Below are 18,127 nucleotides of genomic sequence, written 5' to 3'. Positions count from 1 at the left end.
TTCCACAGTTTGCCCAAAGGCCACCTCCCCAAGAGCCCGATCACCTGGGCCACTGGGCTGCGGGCAGGTGGCCTCACGTCCTGCCTCCGGTCCGCACGCCGCTGGGACCTGCCCTCCCGACTTGAGGTAGCTCTGTACTCTGCTTGCCGGGCCCAAACACCATCAGGGACTCAGCGCTGCGTCAGATTCAACCGGGGTTGCCTCTGGAGCAGTGATCAGGGATGCTGCGGTTGTGAGCACATCTCTCAGGTGACAGCAAAGCAAAGGCCTTGGGCTCCTGGGGCCCGGGTGTGGGACGTTGTGCGTAGGGTCACATGAACCAGGGTCTGGCCTGGTCGTGGCCACGTGATCTCAGGTAACGTGCTGTGAGGCTCGCGCTCAGTGCTGCCCGGGAAGCCTCAGGCAGGCTGGTCCTCGGTATTAGGCGGTTACTTGGTTATGTTAAATAAAAGGGGTGGATGCGGTGCTGACGGGGATTAAGCATTCGGGGTGCAGTTCAAGGGCTCGGTCCTGCCGACCCCAGAATCCTCCCCGAGGCTGCACACCGGGGCTGAGCGGGGTTCATCCCAGAGCAAAGGATCCTTGGCCCGGCTCAGGGCAGGCGCAGGATGGAGCCACTAGGCCTGAGTAGCCCCCGGCCGCGCTGGCCGCAGGCTGAGCTGCTCGGCGCTCCGAGGGGAGGGACGGGCTGTGCCCCAGTGCTTTCCAGCTGGGGCCACTTCAGGCGCACTCCTTGCCCTCGGTTTTCCTCATGAATAACGGGGGTAGTGAGAGCTCCTGCCTCATGGGCTGGGGTGGGGTGGGACGAGTGGAAACACACAGAGTGTCCGCAGCAGTGCTGGCCCCAAGCCAGCTCTGTAACCTGCCTGAGGTCGCGGTCGCTGTCACCACCACTCTTGAGGCCTCCAGCCTTTCTCCAGGTCCTGTTTCCAGGAGATGCTCACGACGCAGCCTCGGGAGCACAGGCACACGGCGTGGCCTCTCGGAGCCCGAGACTCACAGGACAGCTCTTGCAGGCAGGGCCAGCCGGGGGGATGGAGAGCCCACCGCTTGCCTCTGTGATGCTCCTGGAGCGTTTCCACGGCCTTTTCAGCCCCGAAGAGCACAGCCCATGTGAAACGCACCTGAGGCCCGAGGGCTGCTCAGTGAGCCGTGTGGTCCTGCACGTGACGCACGTGGATCCGAGCCCAGCAGAGGAGCCCCAAGGCTCGGACGGGCCCAGGGTCTGGGGGCACCGGCTCCGCCCCTCACCCGAGAGGGGCCCACCCAGTTCGACAGACAAACCAAAACCTGAGGGCACTGTGTTCTGTGGTGGCGCAGCTGGAGATGAGATGGGAGGAGGCTCCGGAGCCGACGCCAGACACACCAGAAGGTAAACACACAGAAGAATCCCCGGCTGACTCCCCGCCGCCAAGGCCCGTGGGCTGGACTCTGGGTTTGACACGCTATCGGGACCTGCAGCCTTTAATTCTTATTTTCCAGGCGGCCCCAGGCCTCTCCTGTGGTGTCAGCTTCCGGCACAGCACAGGGAACGGCGCAGGGCGGGGGCCGAGGCACGGGGTCCTGCCCTAGTCACCATGTGCGAGTCACACGGCCTTCCTGTCCCACCCCTGCGACTGGCACCTGGTGGGCATATGCCACTCATGGGCGGACAGAGGGAACGGAAGAAACTAAACATTTGAAAAGTCTTTTTAAAAACCTGAGCCCACTTGTAGGTTAACTTTGCGACGTTTTGCTGTTCTCCTTTCCTCCCTCCCTTCCTTCCTCTTTCTCTCTTTTTAAAAATTTCTTCTCACTTTCTCCTCTTATTGAGAGTATTTACTCTTGAACAGTAAGAATTCCAGAAGAAACAGTCGTAGCTGTCAGTATTCTTGCAGCTTGAACCTGGGCTGTCTTTTCTGGGGAGCAGAGCCTATGCTGCCTGTGAGGTCTTCCTCACGGGGTCAGGAGAGGGAGGGAGCAAGGGGACGTGGGTAAACGCGCTCTGTCACGCACCATCCGACGGGAACCGTGGGGATGGAGCCCTTGGACGTGGGGTGACAGGTGAGATCCAGGCCTTGGGTCTGGCATCTACTACACACACAGGGGTGGTGATTACGGGTTATTCCCAGACGGGGGCAGCCAGGAGGGATGCTCAGCTGAGCTCCGACAACCAGGCAGGACCAACGTGCACAATCTTTGCAGAACACAGTCAACAGGGAGTAAGTACAGGACGCACCCCGAGAGCCGTGAGGAGTGGAGCGGACACTGCATCTCTCGCGGTCTCTGAGCTCCAGTCTTTAAAAGAAAGAGGCTGGACTCGCCGTCAACACTGTCTTCACTCTGAAGTCTCTGACTCCCAGCACAGAACAGGTTTCCCTTCTATTCTGCCACGAGCCACGGGGTGTGCAGCATCTCACAGCTCCTGGTATCGTCAACAAGTAAACCATCCCTTGTCATGTGTCCTGCCCACCATTCCGACAGAAGACCACTTGTTACCTGAGAATTAATTGTTTTGGGTCATTTGAATGATAAGCAAAAGTTCAATTCTTTTGCTGATTAAAAATATAAAACCTCTCTTTTGCCGCACCTGTTTAGGATTGAAATGCATTTCTTAGGAAATAAGACGTTAGTTTAAGCCGAGTTCTTAAATTGGGGTCCGCAGACATAGTATCAGAAGTCTTACTTTCTCCCCTTTATATAGGGTCTGCTTATTATTCAAGTCTGGGAAACACTCAATTACCAGACACTTGCTAGGGCATCAAAGCTGTCTGAATGCACCTGCCAGGTGTGCCTGGGGGGGAGTCAGGAGCCTACCTGGCAGGGTCGGGACAGCAGGCGGTGGGCTGCAGCTGAAGACAGATATGGGATGAAGGAGCCGTGGAGCACAAGTCTGGGGACGCGGCCCCCGAAGAGAACAGGTCAGAGTCAAACGCAGACGGAGGGCCAGGCTTAGGTGAAACTGGGGAGGGGGCCGGGGAGACCCTGCTGGGGAGGGAGGCAGCGGTGTGGTCTCCCGCGAGCGGCCGACCCTTCGTCCCTGCGTTTCTGCGTTTGGGGCTGGTGCCATGAAGGGCAACAGGAAACCTATTCTCCGGCATCACCTGCCAACTTTCCACTGAGATGTCTCCGGAAACCAGTTCTGCTTCCCACAGGAGTGTGGGGAAAATGAAGACAATTTACAAAATCACAGAAATAACCTAAATCTCAAATCCCTACCAAATTTGAAAGCCCCTGTGACCCATTTTCTCTGAAGCCTTAGATCAAAGCTGGGCTCTTTTTTCAGGTCTTCCGGGACCTTGTCTCTGGGTTTGAGGAAGACCCAGAACTCAAACCACTGCTCAAACCAGGCACTAATGAACATGTAAGTCTTTATGGTTTCTCCTAGATGTTTGTGTTTATTATTACATTTTCTGTCCTTCATCTTTATGTCTTTTATGTCCTAAGCAATGCTAAGCTCTCCCAGTGTAGGGTCAGGTCTTAACACCTCTACAACCAGCCCCGCTCCCGGCCGTTTGGTCCCCCTGTCCTTGTGGTTCCATGCTGGGCCCTGGTGCTCACAGCCACAGTCAGAGAACCTTCCTTGGTGGGGTCACCCCCCTTCTATGAGCCTCCCCGGCATTGACCACACCTGTCTGGAAAGGGCCTTCATGGTCAGACCAAAGTAATCTACCCAAGAATGGCCCATACTTACCCACTAGGTCACTCCTTTCAGGGACAGGCCTCCTAGATTCCCTCTCCTTTTTACGTCCTGTGATACTGACTGCGAACTCATCAGTTTCTCCCCCTTCCCAGACACACAGCTTCTCTTTTTCTAGGTGGGCCCACGTGCAGGAGTTCTGCCTGGAAAGGACGCACACCACCGCTAGGCCTCAACACAAAAATCACAGAACCTTCCCATTTTTGCTCTTCCTGTCTCCAGGGCCAGAAGCAGAGCCTTGAAGATGCTGGGGCCACACCCCAGAAGGAGCCTGCAGCCCTGGGTTCCTACCAGGAGAGCAACCTGTATTTTGTGTGCGCGAAACAGAAACCCTCGTTCTGCTGAGTGTTGGGTGGAATTGCATCCCCACAGAAGATGCTGAAGTCCTCCCCCTCAGGACTGGTGAGGGTGACCTCATTTGGAAACAGGGTCTTTGCAGAGAAATCAAGCAAAATTGAAGTCAATAGGGCGGGCCCTGATCCAATACGACTGGTGTCCTTTTTTTTTTTTTTAAGATGTTGGGGGTAGGAGTTAATTAATTAATTAATTAATTTTTGCTGTGTTGGGTCTTCGTTTCTGTGCGAGGGCTTTCTCTAGTTGTGGCAAGCGGGGGCCACTCTTCATCGCAGTGCGCGGACCTCTCACTATCGCGGCCTCTCGTTGCGGAGCACAGGCTCCAGACGCGCAGGCTCAGTAGTTGTGGCTCACGGGCCTAATTGCTCCACGGCATGTAGGATCCTCCCAGACCAGGGCTCGAACCTGTGTCCCCTGCATTAGCAGGCAGATTCTCAACCACTGCGCCATCAGGGAAGCCCACTGGTGTCCTTTTATAGAAAGGGCAGATTTGGACACAGACATGCACACAGGGAGAAGATGAAGAGCCTGGGGCGACGTTTCCATAAGCCACGGGATGTCAAAGACCGAGAGCAGCCAGCAGAAGCGGGGAGAGAGGCCTGGACAGCGTCTCCCTCAGCCTCAGAAGGTACCAACCCTGCCGACACCTTGATCATGGACTTGCAGCCTCCAGAAAGGCGACGCAATAGATTTCTGTTGTTCAAGCCCCCAGCGTGTGCTACCGTGTGATGGTGGCCCTAGGAACTCATACACGAAGCTGCTGAGATTTCGGTGGTGGTTGTTGCAGCAGCTCTGATCATTCAGTAGCAAAATCCTGACTTTATCTGAGGTGCGGGGAGCCCAGATAAAAGACATTTCCCAGCATCCTTGGCAGCCTGGTGGACACGCGGCCAAGCTGTGACCTCTAGATGGAAGCAGAGTGTCGGCAGCCCCTGTGGGGAGACAGCCTGAGGCGCTCAGTTACAGGAACCACCCTGTGCTTCACCCGCCCTCCTGTCTTGCAGCCCGGGATGCAGACACGATGCCACTGTGCATCACAAAGCAACATGTCTTCCATCCAGTTTCAGCAGCTGCTATCTTGAGTTTTCTGTTACACGTAGCCAAACGTGATCCCAAATGATCTAAGAGATTTTGTTTTCTTCTTGTGGTACGCGGGCCTCCCACCGCCGCGGCGCCTCCCGCTGCGGAGCACAGACTCCGGACGCGCAGGCCCAGTGGCCATGGCTCACGGACCCAGCCGCTCCGCGGCATGTGGGATCCTCCCAGACCGGGGCACGAACCTGCGTCCCCCGCATCGGCAGGCGGACTCCCAACCACTACGCCACCAGGGAAGCCCGATCTAAGAAATTTTTATATTTTAAAAGAAGCCTTTGTGCAGGTGTGATGTCCACACCCACAGGAATGAATACACAACAGGAGTATTTCAGGCACCTGCTGGGCGGGGAGAAGTAGGTACTCCAGGGGGTCTTTCTGGAGCCCCTCAAACTGCCATCTCAGAACACACATCAGACACTGAACGAAACACCCCTATTCTCTTGGGTGGTGGGCACCACAGCAGCAGCCACATTGAGATCATGCCTTTTCCAACTTAATTTTGTGGCTTAAGTCAAAAGTCTGACCAATTCTGAGCTATACCGAGAACTATAAACGCAGAAACAGGGAAAGTCAGAGTGAAACATCTCCTGAGTTTGCATTAGGCTGCAGGAAAACCGAGCTCAAATGTAACCACATGCACAGGCTTATACAACAAAGGTGACAGAAAAGATTCCACACATCAGCACGGGACGTAAATGCTGTCCAGTGTCCCATCAAGCAGCACGTGGCTGAGATGAAGCACGACGGTGTCACCTCCAGGTTCTCTGTTAAATTTCAGAGACGAATGGGACACCGACTGCAGAGCCAACCTCACCCCGTGTGCAAAGTGCTTTTTCTTTCTTATTCCCTGGGCCCTCTCTCTTTGCCTCTGGGAATCAGCCACAAGAGTGACAGCTCAACTGCAACAGTAAAATGCTTCGAAATACCTGCTGTGTCAGGAGCGCCACCATAGAATGTGGACGATGACCCACAGCCTCCAGCCTGTCCATGGTGGTTGGGATGACTGGTTAATGCAGCTAGTCAACCAAACATGAAAATAACTGGTCGTTTGGCTTCCCGAGTAGAATCAGTAAAATACCTCAGAACTCTCTTTTAGAGGCACTGCACCCCCATACATATTTTATAAATAGAATAAATAAAATGCTGTGTTGATGCCATTCCGTATCTCTAAGATACAAATCTGCTTCATTTCCGCTCACACCCGAGCCTTAGGAAAGCGATGGTGACTACCCAGCACCATGGGAACGGCAAGGCGGTGGGGGGAGGGAGGGGGGGCGTTGGGGACTTTTCACGGTCCTGACCCTCAGGACCCCTAATGGTGTCATCACATCCAGGCCTGAACATGACTAAAAGCAAAATCCATTCTGAAAAGGTAGTGTATTAACCCATTGACTTGGATAGAAAAATAATAGGACCCTCCAAAGAAGTAAAAGTATCTAACTGAATGGCTTTCTTAAGCAGAGTTACATCTACTTTTTAAATTATGGATTCGCAGGAAGCTTCAAAAATAGTGCATTGAGTTCTGTGCTCCCGAACCTTAGCTTCCCCAGTAGCGACCTCTCATATCACTGTGGGGCAGTCACTGCACTGCAGTCACTGTACTGTAGTCACTGTGGTGCAGTCACTGGACTGCAGTCACTGGACTGTAGTCACTGTAATGCAGTCACTGTACTGTAGTCACTGTCGTGCAGTCACTGTATTTTAGTCACTGTCGTGCACTGTACTGCAGTCACTGGACTGTAGTCACTGTCATGCAGTCACTGTACTGCAGTCACTGGACTGCAGTCACTGTCTTGTAGTCATTGTACTGTAGTCACTGTGGTGCAGTCACTGGACTGCACTTACTGTACTGCAGTCACTGAACTGCAGTCACTGCACTGTAGTCATTGTGATGTAGTCACTGTACTGCAGTCACTGTCGTGCAATCACTTGACTGTGGCCAGACCCCCGAATCTCTCAGCCTCCTAGAACGGTCCTCCACTGTAGACCATGCTGGAGAAGTGGCTGGGGCCAGGCACATCTCTTCCCCCTGTAGACTCACCCCTTCTCTGAGGAGGAGAAGCAGCTCCCTCTCAGCCTGCCTCCCTCTGATGCCGTGCAAGTGTTTTGAGTGGGCTTTGTATCCATTCTGACATCCATTCTTTGGCTTTTTTTTCTTTCCATTTAAATGATTTAATTATGTACTTGTGATTATATTATTATCTTTAATTCTGAATTCCTGATAATTATTTGATAGTTTTTTGTGTGTGTGTGTGGTACGCGGGCCTCTCACTGTTGTGGCCTCTCCTGTTGTGGAGCACAGGCTCCGGACGCACAGGCTCAATGGCCATGGCTCACGGGCCCAGCCGCTCCGCGGCATGTGGGATCTTCCCGGACTGGGGTACGAACCCGTGTCCCCTGCATCGGCAGGCGGACTCTCAACCGCTGCGCCACCAGGGAAGCTCTATTTGATAGTTTTAAGAATATTATCATTTTGGATTTTTTTCTAAACACTGTCTCTAAATAAATCTATTTTATCGACGTTTGAACACTTTAACCATTTTTACCCAGTGATTAATATGCTGCTGGAGATCTCCTTTTCAGAACTTTCCCCCTAACCAGCTCTCCTTGGGGCCTGTAACCCTGCCATCGAGATAGGAGCCACAGTGGCTTCCTGAGGGAATTACAAAAACTGCTACGAGGTTTGACTCCGTGCATGAAGGTAGAATGCTGAGCAGGGTCCTGCAGGGAAGGTGGCACCTGGGTGGTGGCAACCGTGGGAAGGAGCGGTGGGACTGTAAAGGCCTAGGATTCCTCGTGGATTAGGGCAGAGGAAGGCCGAGAAAGGTCAAGTTCTCTACTTCTCAGCTTTCCCGACGGTCTGCCTGGGACTGCACACATCAGTTCCAATTTTTCGTATAAATATACATGTGCACGTCACCCCCAACATGTGTGGGGTCCTCGAGACTCTCTGGAAAGTTCCGTCCCTGCAGTGGCAAGGACGTGAGGTGCCCCGTGTGCCATGAAAATGCCCCCAGAGCCAACGGAGACAGGTGGCTCCTCGGCCCTGTGGGGAGATTCTCAGAAGGGGGAGGACTTGGGCAGGCCCGGCTCCAGATCCCAGGGCTGGACGCGCATATCCGTGCGGCTGGGGCTTTGCCCAGAGTGTCGCAGGCAAGGCCGGCACGCCCTGCGGTGGCCTCCAGGCCTCGGCACTGGTGGAGCTGCGGGACCTTCTGGCTGGGAGGCCCGCACCTACACTTCCATCCCATCGAATCAGTGTTGGCGACCGCGGGCTTCCTTCTGAAGCGCTAGGACATGAGCCATCTTGGCCTCCAAAAGAAACTCTGCGCAGATTATCTCATAAGGCTTTTCTGCTTCTTTCCTCCCGAGCCGCAGGAAGAGTTAAGGAAAGACCAAAAGCACTTACTTTTCTTATCTGTCGTGTTGTGCACGGTCACCGTGGGGACCCCAGGACCTGCAGTGGGCAGAGAAACAAAAAGGGGGTCGTGAGTTTCGTGGAGAACAAAAGAGAACCAAGCCTTTGTTACAAGGTGCTCACCAGGGGCTCTGGCGCGCCCAGCTCTGCGGAAGAGTCAGCAGCCATGGACGATGGCAGAGGCCGGGCCCTGGGTGTTACAGGCACGTCTTCCTAGCTTTGTGTCCGCGTCAATTACAATGAACCCAATGGAAAGTGTGTGTGTTTTAGATTATCGTAAGGACATAAAACACCTACACCCTTATAACCTCATCCTGACTGTCCAGACCCAATTCCACGTTGTCTTCATGGAGTTCTGGTCAATCACTGCAGACTCAGTCCTAAGTCACCTTTCCAAGCTGCCTTGCTGGCCCCTCCCAGAGGAAGCCATCACCTCCACTGCTCTCCTGTAACGCTTGGTAAAAACTCACTAGTGTAACGGCCTAATTTTGCAAATGTTCATCTGCGTTTCAGTTTTCCCTGATGAAGTAGCTCGCAGCTTCCAGCTCCAAGGCTGTCCTGAAGCTGCAGCCCTGGGGTGAGAAGGGGGCCTGGCCAGCTGTGGGTCAAGTCTTAGGTCGACTTTGTTATTCTCTTTAGCAAAAGGAGGGTCCAGAAAGAGAAAAAGGCTTTGTAAATTACTTTTCAGCTATTCTGAAGGTGTATTAAGAGGCAGGCGTGGGTTTTTCTAACTTCATCTCTGCCCCTTCTCTGCGCTCCTTCTGTGCGGCCGGGGCGGGCCTTCCCGTGGGATGTGACGGACACCAAGCTTGTTCCCACCGGGCCTACTGTTCTCTCTGCCTGAAGTCTCCGTCCCCAGACACCGGCGCAGCTTGTCTTTGTCTTCATTAAGTGTCTGCTCAGACGCCTCCTCCCACCACTTACTGGAAGAGACCCCTCCACGACCATCGGCCCAGCTTCCACCTGCCCCTGCTGCCTGTTCTTCACAGGGCGCCGCCCGTACCTAACGGCAGGACCCTCTGGTATGCATTTTCAGTATTTGTTCATTGGCCCTTTCAACTGCCCTAGAATGCAAGCTCTAGAATTTATGTGAACAAATTCTGGAAGTCTGTTTTTACTGCCATTATTTCCAGCATCTAGAATACCGTTTGGAACATAGGTGGGGCTCGATTACATATTCGTGGAGCGAGTGCCGAATGAATGATCACAGAACACACAGGACGGAGCAGGGGAGGCTGCCCCTTCGGCCCTGGTGCACTTGGGAGGAAGGAGACAGACAGGAAGTGAAGGCTGGCGGAGGGCAGGTGTGCAGAGAAAGATGGACGTGTTCTGGGAGCTGTAGGCCCTGGGGCTGCTTTTCCTCTGCCTCAGGCTGGGGTCTCTGGGACGCTATGAACTCCCAGGGGTGGCTGCACCTAAGCTGGGGATTCGTACTATTTGGGCAGCTTCCCGGGAATCATCATCAGAACTTCCTGCCTGCTTCCAAGGGGCCACGTGACAAGCGGCTGAGTTGAGAGCCAGGGTACTGGCCATGGATCTCACCACAGTGAGGCTCAGAGCCCACCCCACAGGGGCTGCTGAGGGGACATCCTAGTCCTGTGTCCCGAGAGAATGTGGCAGAAAAGCAGTGCAGTCCGAGGTACCGTGGAAAGGCAAGATGGGCTGGTCCGGCCCGGGAGCACCCCCGGCCTGGCTGAGCTGAGAGACAGACTGCGGTCACAGCAGCCGTGGACCTGAAGCCTGTCTGCTACCTGGGACTGGGCCCAGACACTATCCAGTGCACATCCGAAGTCCGGGGGGTCCGAGGCCTCGTCTCCCCGACCATGTGGCCCTCCCCCATTCACCCATAGATAGGATTGCCCAAACAGAATGCAGCTTAGCCAGTTATATTTGAATTTCAGATAGACAATATATATTCTTCGGTATAAATATGTCCCATGCAGTACTGGGACTTACTACTAAAAATCCATTTGTTGTTTACCTGAAATTTTGTGTTACTGGGTGTCCTGTGTTTTTATTTGCTAAACCTGGCACCCTTGACCCAGGGACGGGGAGGGCGAGCAGTGATGGGAGACTCTGTGCGTTTAACCTAAAGGGACAGCACTCACTGAAGGGGATCTAAGCACTGGCTGTGGGTTTAAATTATTGAGCCAAACTAAGTTTTCTGGCTCAAAGATCCATTTCCCCATGGGGCACTCATGTGGAAGAACAGATCAGTTACTGAGAAATAAAGAACCTGCATCTCTTTTCTCTGCACATTTCAGGGTGAGTAAATTTGCAAACAGAGCACATCCTCCATTCTTATTAATAATGTAAACAATTATTATTTATTTAGTGCCTACTATGTAAAAGGCACTCTGCTAGGTGTGTATATGAATAATTTCTAATCCTCACACCAGCTCTACAAAGCAGGTGCTTCTAACCATATTTTACAGAAAACACAGGTTTCAAGAGCTCTGTGTTTTTTGTCTCAGCCATACAGTAAGAAAGTTGCTGAGCCTGGATTAGTCCCTTCTTATTTTTAAATCCATAAACTTGATGTATGTTTCTAAAAAAAATTCGAAAACTACAAAAAGGAATAAAGTGACAAGTAAAAGACCCTTCTCACCCCACTTTCCAGAAGTAACCTAAATGTTTCTAAAATGTCCTCAAATGTTTCTCTGCATATAAGTGGTCAAATTTACACATAAGCAATTATTTTAAACATACAAATAAAAAATATAAAAAACATTTCATGTAAATATGCAGCTTTATCAGATCTTAAGGTTATACCATATTGCCTTACTTTTGAAAAATAAAACATAATACACAGATTTTTGAGGTCACCTGTGTGCCCTGCCCTAATCTCAGTCTGCTCCCTTTCCAGAGGTAACTGTTATCTTGGAGTTAGTATGTATTATTTCTCTGCATATTTAAAAGATATTTTTGCCGCATGGTATGTGTTCACAATAACATATATGCCACACACAGTATAAAATAGCATACCTCAGCGTAACATCTTCTATATTGTCTTAATATCCACTCTGACAATAGCAAGAGAATGAAGCCAAATGCCCACAGGAAGAGTAAACACAGCCACTGTGGAGAACAACTGAGCAACGGCTGTGAAACCTGAAGATCCCTGACACCACCAGACAGTCCCATCCCTGGACCACATCTCAGAGCGAGCCCTGCACACGGACACAAGGAGGCAAGCACGCAGTAGACCGTTCTCAACAGCAGCTATGTCTGAGCCACAAGCGCCGAGCTAGCCACGGGCAGGGGAGGGGATGACTTAAATGCAGTCTGTCTGTTCACCCAGTGGAAGATCGCAGGGCATGTGAAACGAGTAGACAGACACCTATCAACACGGGCAAGTATGAAAAATACCACGTTGCATGAAAACAACAAGTTGCAGAATGGTAAATACTGTAATATACAATGATGTAGATAATTTTCACAATCTGTAAACCTTCGTTTTTAGCAGATGTATGGTATTCCATTCCGTGGATATACCGTATTTCTTTGGTCCACTCCCTACGGATGGATATTTAGGTGGCTTCCTTTTGTTTTTTCATTGCCATAAACACTGTTGCAGAAGTCCCTCTAACATGCATCTTCACACACAGGGAAGACTGTGTTGGTTAAGCTAGTTACTGGCATTGCAATTGCTGTGTTAAAAAGGTTTTATAGCTGGTTTTCACTAAATAAGCTTGTGGTTTCAAACACAAAACCCCCAAGTCTCAGTGCTTTAAAACAATGAAAGTTTATTCCTTGCTAATGTTACATCCTGGTAGATGGTCAGCTGTGGCCGTGCTGGTCCTCCTCCACGATCTGGGCTGAAAGGGTAGCCTTCATCTAGAACGTACTGCGCTCGTGGCCAAAGGAAATGAGAAGGGAGCTGCAGAAACGCAGCAGCTCCTGAAACACCCTGGGCCATAGCTCATGTCCGCTCCGGTGCCTTTGCCAATGGAGCCGGAAAACCTCTCCGGGGTTGGGGGGCGCAGGTCACACACGAGGGGAGGGTGGTTCCAGAGGGCAGACAGGGGACAAGGGCATTAGCGCCCCAGGCAGAGACCCTGGACTCCAGTGAACACTGTTTCCTCGCCCTCTAATTGAGGGTGGGTGCGGGTCTATGGTATAACTTTAAAAAATGTGCTGTCTTTTTCACCGCTCTAATCCGCAAGTACTGTATCTTGGTATTGCTTTAAGTTACCTTTTTTGACTTTTGAGTGGAGCTGGACAACTTTGTGTGTGTGGCATCTGCATTTCGTGTGTGTGTGACTGCAAACTCCCCTTTCCCGTGCACCGTCCACTTAAATCGCGTTGTTGCTCGTTCTTCTCTTATTTAGGAATGAGATCGTCACCGTGCTGCTGCAGACTTTTCTCCTGTGTTCTTTCTAATCTGTGCCTCAAAAAGTGTCGTAAGTACCCATGGTAGCAACTGTCATGCTGAATTGTACTTTCAAAAAACGTAATCGCTCCTGCGTGCACGCACGCACGCACATGCGCACACACACACACACACAGAGGAATCCTTGGGCTGGGGATCTGAGTCATCCCAGAGCCTGTTCTGAATCTGGGAATCAGTGCCCTGAACAAAATGTTTGCTGAATGGATTAACAGCTCATGCAGGATGACTTCCCAAGCATATACTTGGCCACCATGTGTCAAGGCAGCAAAGTTAAATTCCGCTAAAGAAGGATCCCCTAAGACCATTCCCATGTCCTGTGTCTTACAGTTGAGGTCATTGTTTCCCTGCTGATACTGAGCACCCAGCCCGCTTTTCTCTAACCACCGAGGGTAGCTGTCTCCACTTATAGGATCTGAATTGTGTGTGGCTTTCTTTCTGAGAGCCACATCACAACTGTGCCACATTCCCTGTTATTTTAAGACAGAATATTCTTTAGAATAGCAAACAGAGACAATACAAATAAAAACTATATTTAAAGAGGCCACAAAGTTAAAAAGCAGCCCCCATGTATGATTTAAATCGACTGATTACAACCTAATCCCATCCAGTTATCCAGACCCTCCTCTGGGAGCTGGGCCCCCTGGGTTCACAGCCGTCGTGGTCCAGAAGCGGGGTTCTCCCCCTCAAGCTGCCATCATACGAGTTCCTCTGGCCCAGGTGGCCTCGACCCACTGTTCTGCGTGAATTTTCAGATCACCCATCATTGTGAGACTTCTATGATGTTTGGGCTCCTGAAAATTGGCAGATAATTTAGGAAAACACCAAAATCTAAACAAACTTTCTTATAAGAAATGAAGAAAAAGCAGGAGATTCCCAATTCAGAGTGAAATATTTGGGCTTTGTGATACTTTGACCAGACCTGGGTTAGTGTCACCCAGGATTTCTGTAAGAAGAGAAGAAACGTGCTGAACACAGGAACAGCACACACGCGATTTAAGGGAGCTTGCAACATTTAACGGGGAGCCCTCCAAACTCATGTTAAACAATTAAGCATACTTTTACTAATGAGACTTTGGAAGGGCTTCACCACCGAAGTTTTAAATTGGTTTTCTTTACTTTTCTTCCTCTTCCTCCAAACGATCTCACGTGCATCTAGCCAACAACTAACTGATTAAACGCGTCGTTTTGAACAGTAGGAAGCTTCTGTCCTTTTGTCACTGCTGCCTGGAAGTCACTCCCTCCCCATCATCTGGGCACACACTATCACGGCCCAAATCCGGGAAATCATGCTTTTTGTTTGCTGGATGGTCAGAACCTGACAGCACTGTGCTTAACAGCTATTCTTCTGACAACTCCTATTCATAGTTTCTTCTTACTTTGCATGTAATTCTATTCAACAAATATGCATTGAGATTCTACCACGTGCAGGGCACAGTGCCAGGTCCAGGGGACACAGGCAGAAGCAGACAAAGTATTTGCCATCAGGGAGCTCAGAGTCTAGTATAGGAAGACAGCCATGCACAAAAGCAGGCTTTGATGACTGTCACCAGAAGAAGGTGTACCGTTGTGACATCTGCACACTGACTCCGGGACTAAGGATGTGGTCTGGAGCCCTGCTCTGGTTCCAGCCCTGCCACCAGCTGCTTTGTGGTTCCGGCCAAGCGACTTTTCTTCTCTGGGTCCCAAATGTGGAATATAGGGTGACTAAGGTCTATTCTTAGTAAGAGGAACAGAGGTTGCAGCAAAAACGATGACACCACCACTCAGGGTTCCTATTATGTGCCAGACGCGATGCTGGATGCTGGAGAGTCGCTGTCTCACTTCACCAGCTCCCAGAGACAGGGGTAGCCTACTCACAGAGATTAGGATGCTGTGATCAGAGCCTCCCCCTGAGACGCAACATGGCCTCAAGCAGGAGAGATGCTCTACCCCTGTGCCCAGAAGGAGGCGCTGTTCTCAGCCGGAAGCGGAAGGCAAGGAGGCGCAGGATGAAAGTGAGGGTGGAGAAGCAGGACAGCGTTTCTCTTTCTTCTCAGCAACCCTTCCAGTGTCTGCATGTTTTTGACTAGTCTTAGGATACAGGATATGCTTTCAAATAAGAGCATATAACTCTATGGCACTGTAAACACCTCTGTCAATTAAGTCCTGTATTAAACACCTGATTCTCTATGTGCTCGCCTATGGACACACTCTTATGCACAGGCTCCTAGATTCGCGTGAGCAGGCACATATGGACACATACGTGTAGACATAAAAATATTTATTATGATTCTCTTTGCCCCCTTCTAACTTTTTTTTTTTTTTTTTTTTTGCGGTACGCGGGCCTCTCACTGTTGTGGCCTCTCCCGTTGTGGAGCACAGGCTCCGGACACGCAGGCTCAGCGGCCACGGCTCACGGGCCCAGCCGCTCCGCGGCATGTGGGATCTTCCCGGACCGGGGCACGAACCCGTGTCCCCTGCATCGGCAGGCGGACCCTCAACCACTGTGCCACCAGGGAAGCCCCATAATATTTCTTAAGTCCTTGGTAGGTAAGTGTGTCTCAGCTGGTGTATACCCTTGTTCAAACTGAAATGCAGAACTGCATGAAAACAGTTCTATTTGCTCAGCCTTTGCTTACAAAGACATAACTGCAATAAAAGCAACATTTGGCCTTTTAAAAACTCTGGTTAGCGACAGAGACTATTCTGGCTCAAGTTAAAAATCTGACTTCTGAGTTTATATTGTTCCCGAGAGGGAAAATAACCACACTGAAGCAAGCAAATTTACAACCAACACACAAGGTACTTTTGGTCAGTGAAGACCTTGCTGCCAGATGGGGGAGAAATTCAAATAACCAAAAGAAAAGCTTTGAATGACACAACAGACTTGCAAACAGAAAATATTCAGTTTTGTGTCTCTGGTTTCCAGTCCCATTCAGTTCAGAACATTAACTTACACCTGCTTGAGTGGATGGAGAGATATGACACTTCCAGATGAGAATGAAGTGATGAAAAAGGACACAAACTGGAAAAGAAACAAGTCGTGAGAATAAAAGAAAGTTCACACGGAGAGTGCTTGCCCTCACTGCTCTCATCTGTATCCTCAGAGGATGTTTACGTGACAGATAATTTCCACCAGAAGCTACACTCATGGTATATAAACAACGGAGACTCGGGCGGTCTGGCTGTCACCACCCGAGTCTCTCTCGAGTGGTGATGGATGGTTTCAAAGACCAGCGGCCAGCAGCGAGGAACGCTCTGGCCAGGGCAGACGATGGGCCACGGCCCCGCTGGGCATGGCATCCGGACCTTTTTATCTGCCAGTCATGAGTTACGTGTGCCCAATGCACAGGGTTTTGTACGTGGAGGCGGTATTATCGTACCAATAAGCAGGGTGCTAGCTGAGCTACTGGGACTACTGCAGGTCATTAAAATATGTTCCAAAGACGAGATCTCCTCGTCAACACAGCAGATGGATTTTGTGGCTGTTTGACTTTGAAGCCTCGTATGGCGGACATCAACCTTGGGGTTTGGGGTTCCCCTGCCAAGCCCCGCAGCACTGAGTCTTTGCTCCAACCCCATTTCACGCGTCCACTTGAAAGCAGTCATATTTCCCATGCAGCAGGGTACGTAGCGTCACTCAGTGGGGTTCACAGAAATCAGGGGGTGGTTTTTACAGGCTCACAGTGGTGGTGAAAAATGTCACATTAACCTTTCCAGTCACATGTAACCTCTTCCTCTAGAAATTACATGTCACACTTTGGGCACACGACAGGCATGTTAATAAGAGAAACCAGCCCAATCATAAAAAGGGGGTCTCTGTATGCTCCCCAAAGTCAGCTAGTATCTTTGGGTAGTTGATCCATAGAAGTGTTAGGTTTTAGGAACTACCTGCCTTCAAGATATAGCAACACTTTTGTGCCCCGTATGCATCACCCTAGGTGAAGGGTTTAGATGTTCAGCGTAATTCACAGAATACAAAGTATGAAGGACGGAGCTTAGTTTTATTAATTTCGTGAGAGTTGGCAAACTACAAGAGAACTGATGAAACATACACTGGCTGTCGCATTCATCCCTGTGCGTGGCTGAGCTGGGATCTGGGCCAGGGAGGGATCAAGGCTCTTCTGAGTATACTTCCCACAGCTCCTGTATTGTCCTGTCTCTCAGAACTGTGATAACACTTATCATCTGCTGACATTGTGATCCAGTAGTTCTGTGACGAATTTCAACCCACGTAATTAAGTTCTGATTTGAGTTCTAATGATACACTATTAGTGATACACTATGTCCTATCTTTTCAACTATACATGGAGCTTAGGAACCTATTTTATATAACTCTGTATCCCACATAGGAAAATGTACAGTGTCTTATTCACAGTAAGTGGCCAATGGATATTTGCTGATTAAACGAAGGACAAAGCATTCATGGACAGGATGCACACCCTGGGAAACTGTGAGGTTGGTACAGTCAGTCCAGAGGCTGTGGCCTGTTCTCTTGAATAACCTCAAAGTTGCCAATTACCTGTTTTAGAAGTTAGCTCTGGTTTTTAAAAAGTGCAAAAGATCACTTAGAGCTAAATTTTGTAATGAAGGTATTTTAAGTTTGTTAAGTTTGGTGATTACAGCAACTGTCAACATTCCAGCCTATCATAAAGAAAAGAATGGTGGACTCCTTGGGAGCCTGGAACATGGAGATCATGTTACAAGGAGGACCCTAAATTCTCCCAAGCAATGTCCTCTCAGTGGAGTAAACGGCTCAGCTTCCTGAGAAGAATGGTCCTTATCTGGGTGCACAAATTACGGCGTGCAAAGAAGTGAGGCTCCTTTTTGTAATCACAGTGAGGATGCGCTACATTTTAGGTCTCCTTTGCTTTTGAACTTGATCAAATCTCGACACAGGCCAGTTGGAAACTAAGGAGGCCCGTTGGTCTGCCTGCTTGCGCCCCCTGCTGGCCACCACTCTGTGTCACTGCCCAGGCTGCCTGCCGTTGTCCCCTGGCCCCTCACGATCAGCCGGAGTGACTGGCCAAGCACCGGGTGTGCGCCCTGAGGGCAGAGCCTCAGTTCTCAGTGCAGAATCTCTGAGGTGGGGATGCCACCTGCCTGCGGGGTAATGGGGTGCCTAGGAGCTGACCCCCTAAGGCTCCTGAGGGGTGGGCACTACCTGAGATACAGAGAGTCCTGCTTTTCTTTTTGGACTCAAGGTTGT

At 50.7% G+C, this 18,127-nt stretch overlaps 1 protein-coding gene across 2 annotated transcripts in view; it reads right to left on the bottom strand.

The window, feature by feature from the left end:
• The window catches only part of DPP6 (dipeptidyl peptidase like 6), a 772,268-nt gene that overhangs the window by 31,338 nt on the left and 722,803 nt on the right, over positions 1-18,127 (bottom strand). For both annotated transcript variants that reach the window (XM_060021180.1, XM_060021181.1), the window contains exon 17: positions 8,538-8,585. In XM_060021180.1, coding sequence (XP_059877163.1) covers positions 8,538-8,585 — 48 coding nt within the window. The remainder of the gene's footprint in view (positions 1-8,537; positions 8,586-18,127) is intronic.

Source organism: Delphinus delphis, chromosome 9 (assembly GCF_949987515.2).
Source record: "Delphinus delphis chromosome 9, mDelDel1.2, whole genome shotgun sequence".
Classification (NCBI taxonomy): domain Eukaryota; kingdom Metazoa; phylum Chordata; class Mammalia; order Artiodactyla; family Delphinidae; genus Delphinus; species Delphinus delphis.
Note: the sequence above shows the minus strand (reverse complement) of the source record. Positions and strands in the feature narration are given on the sequence as shown.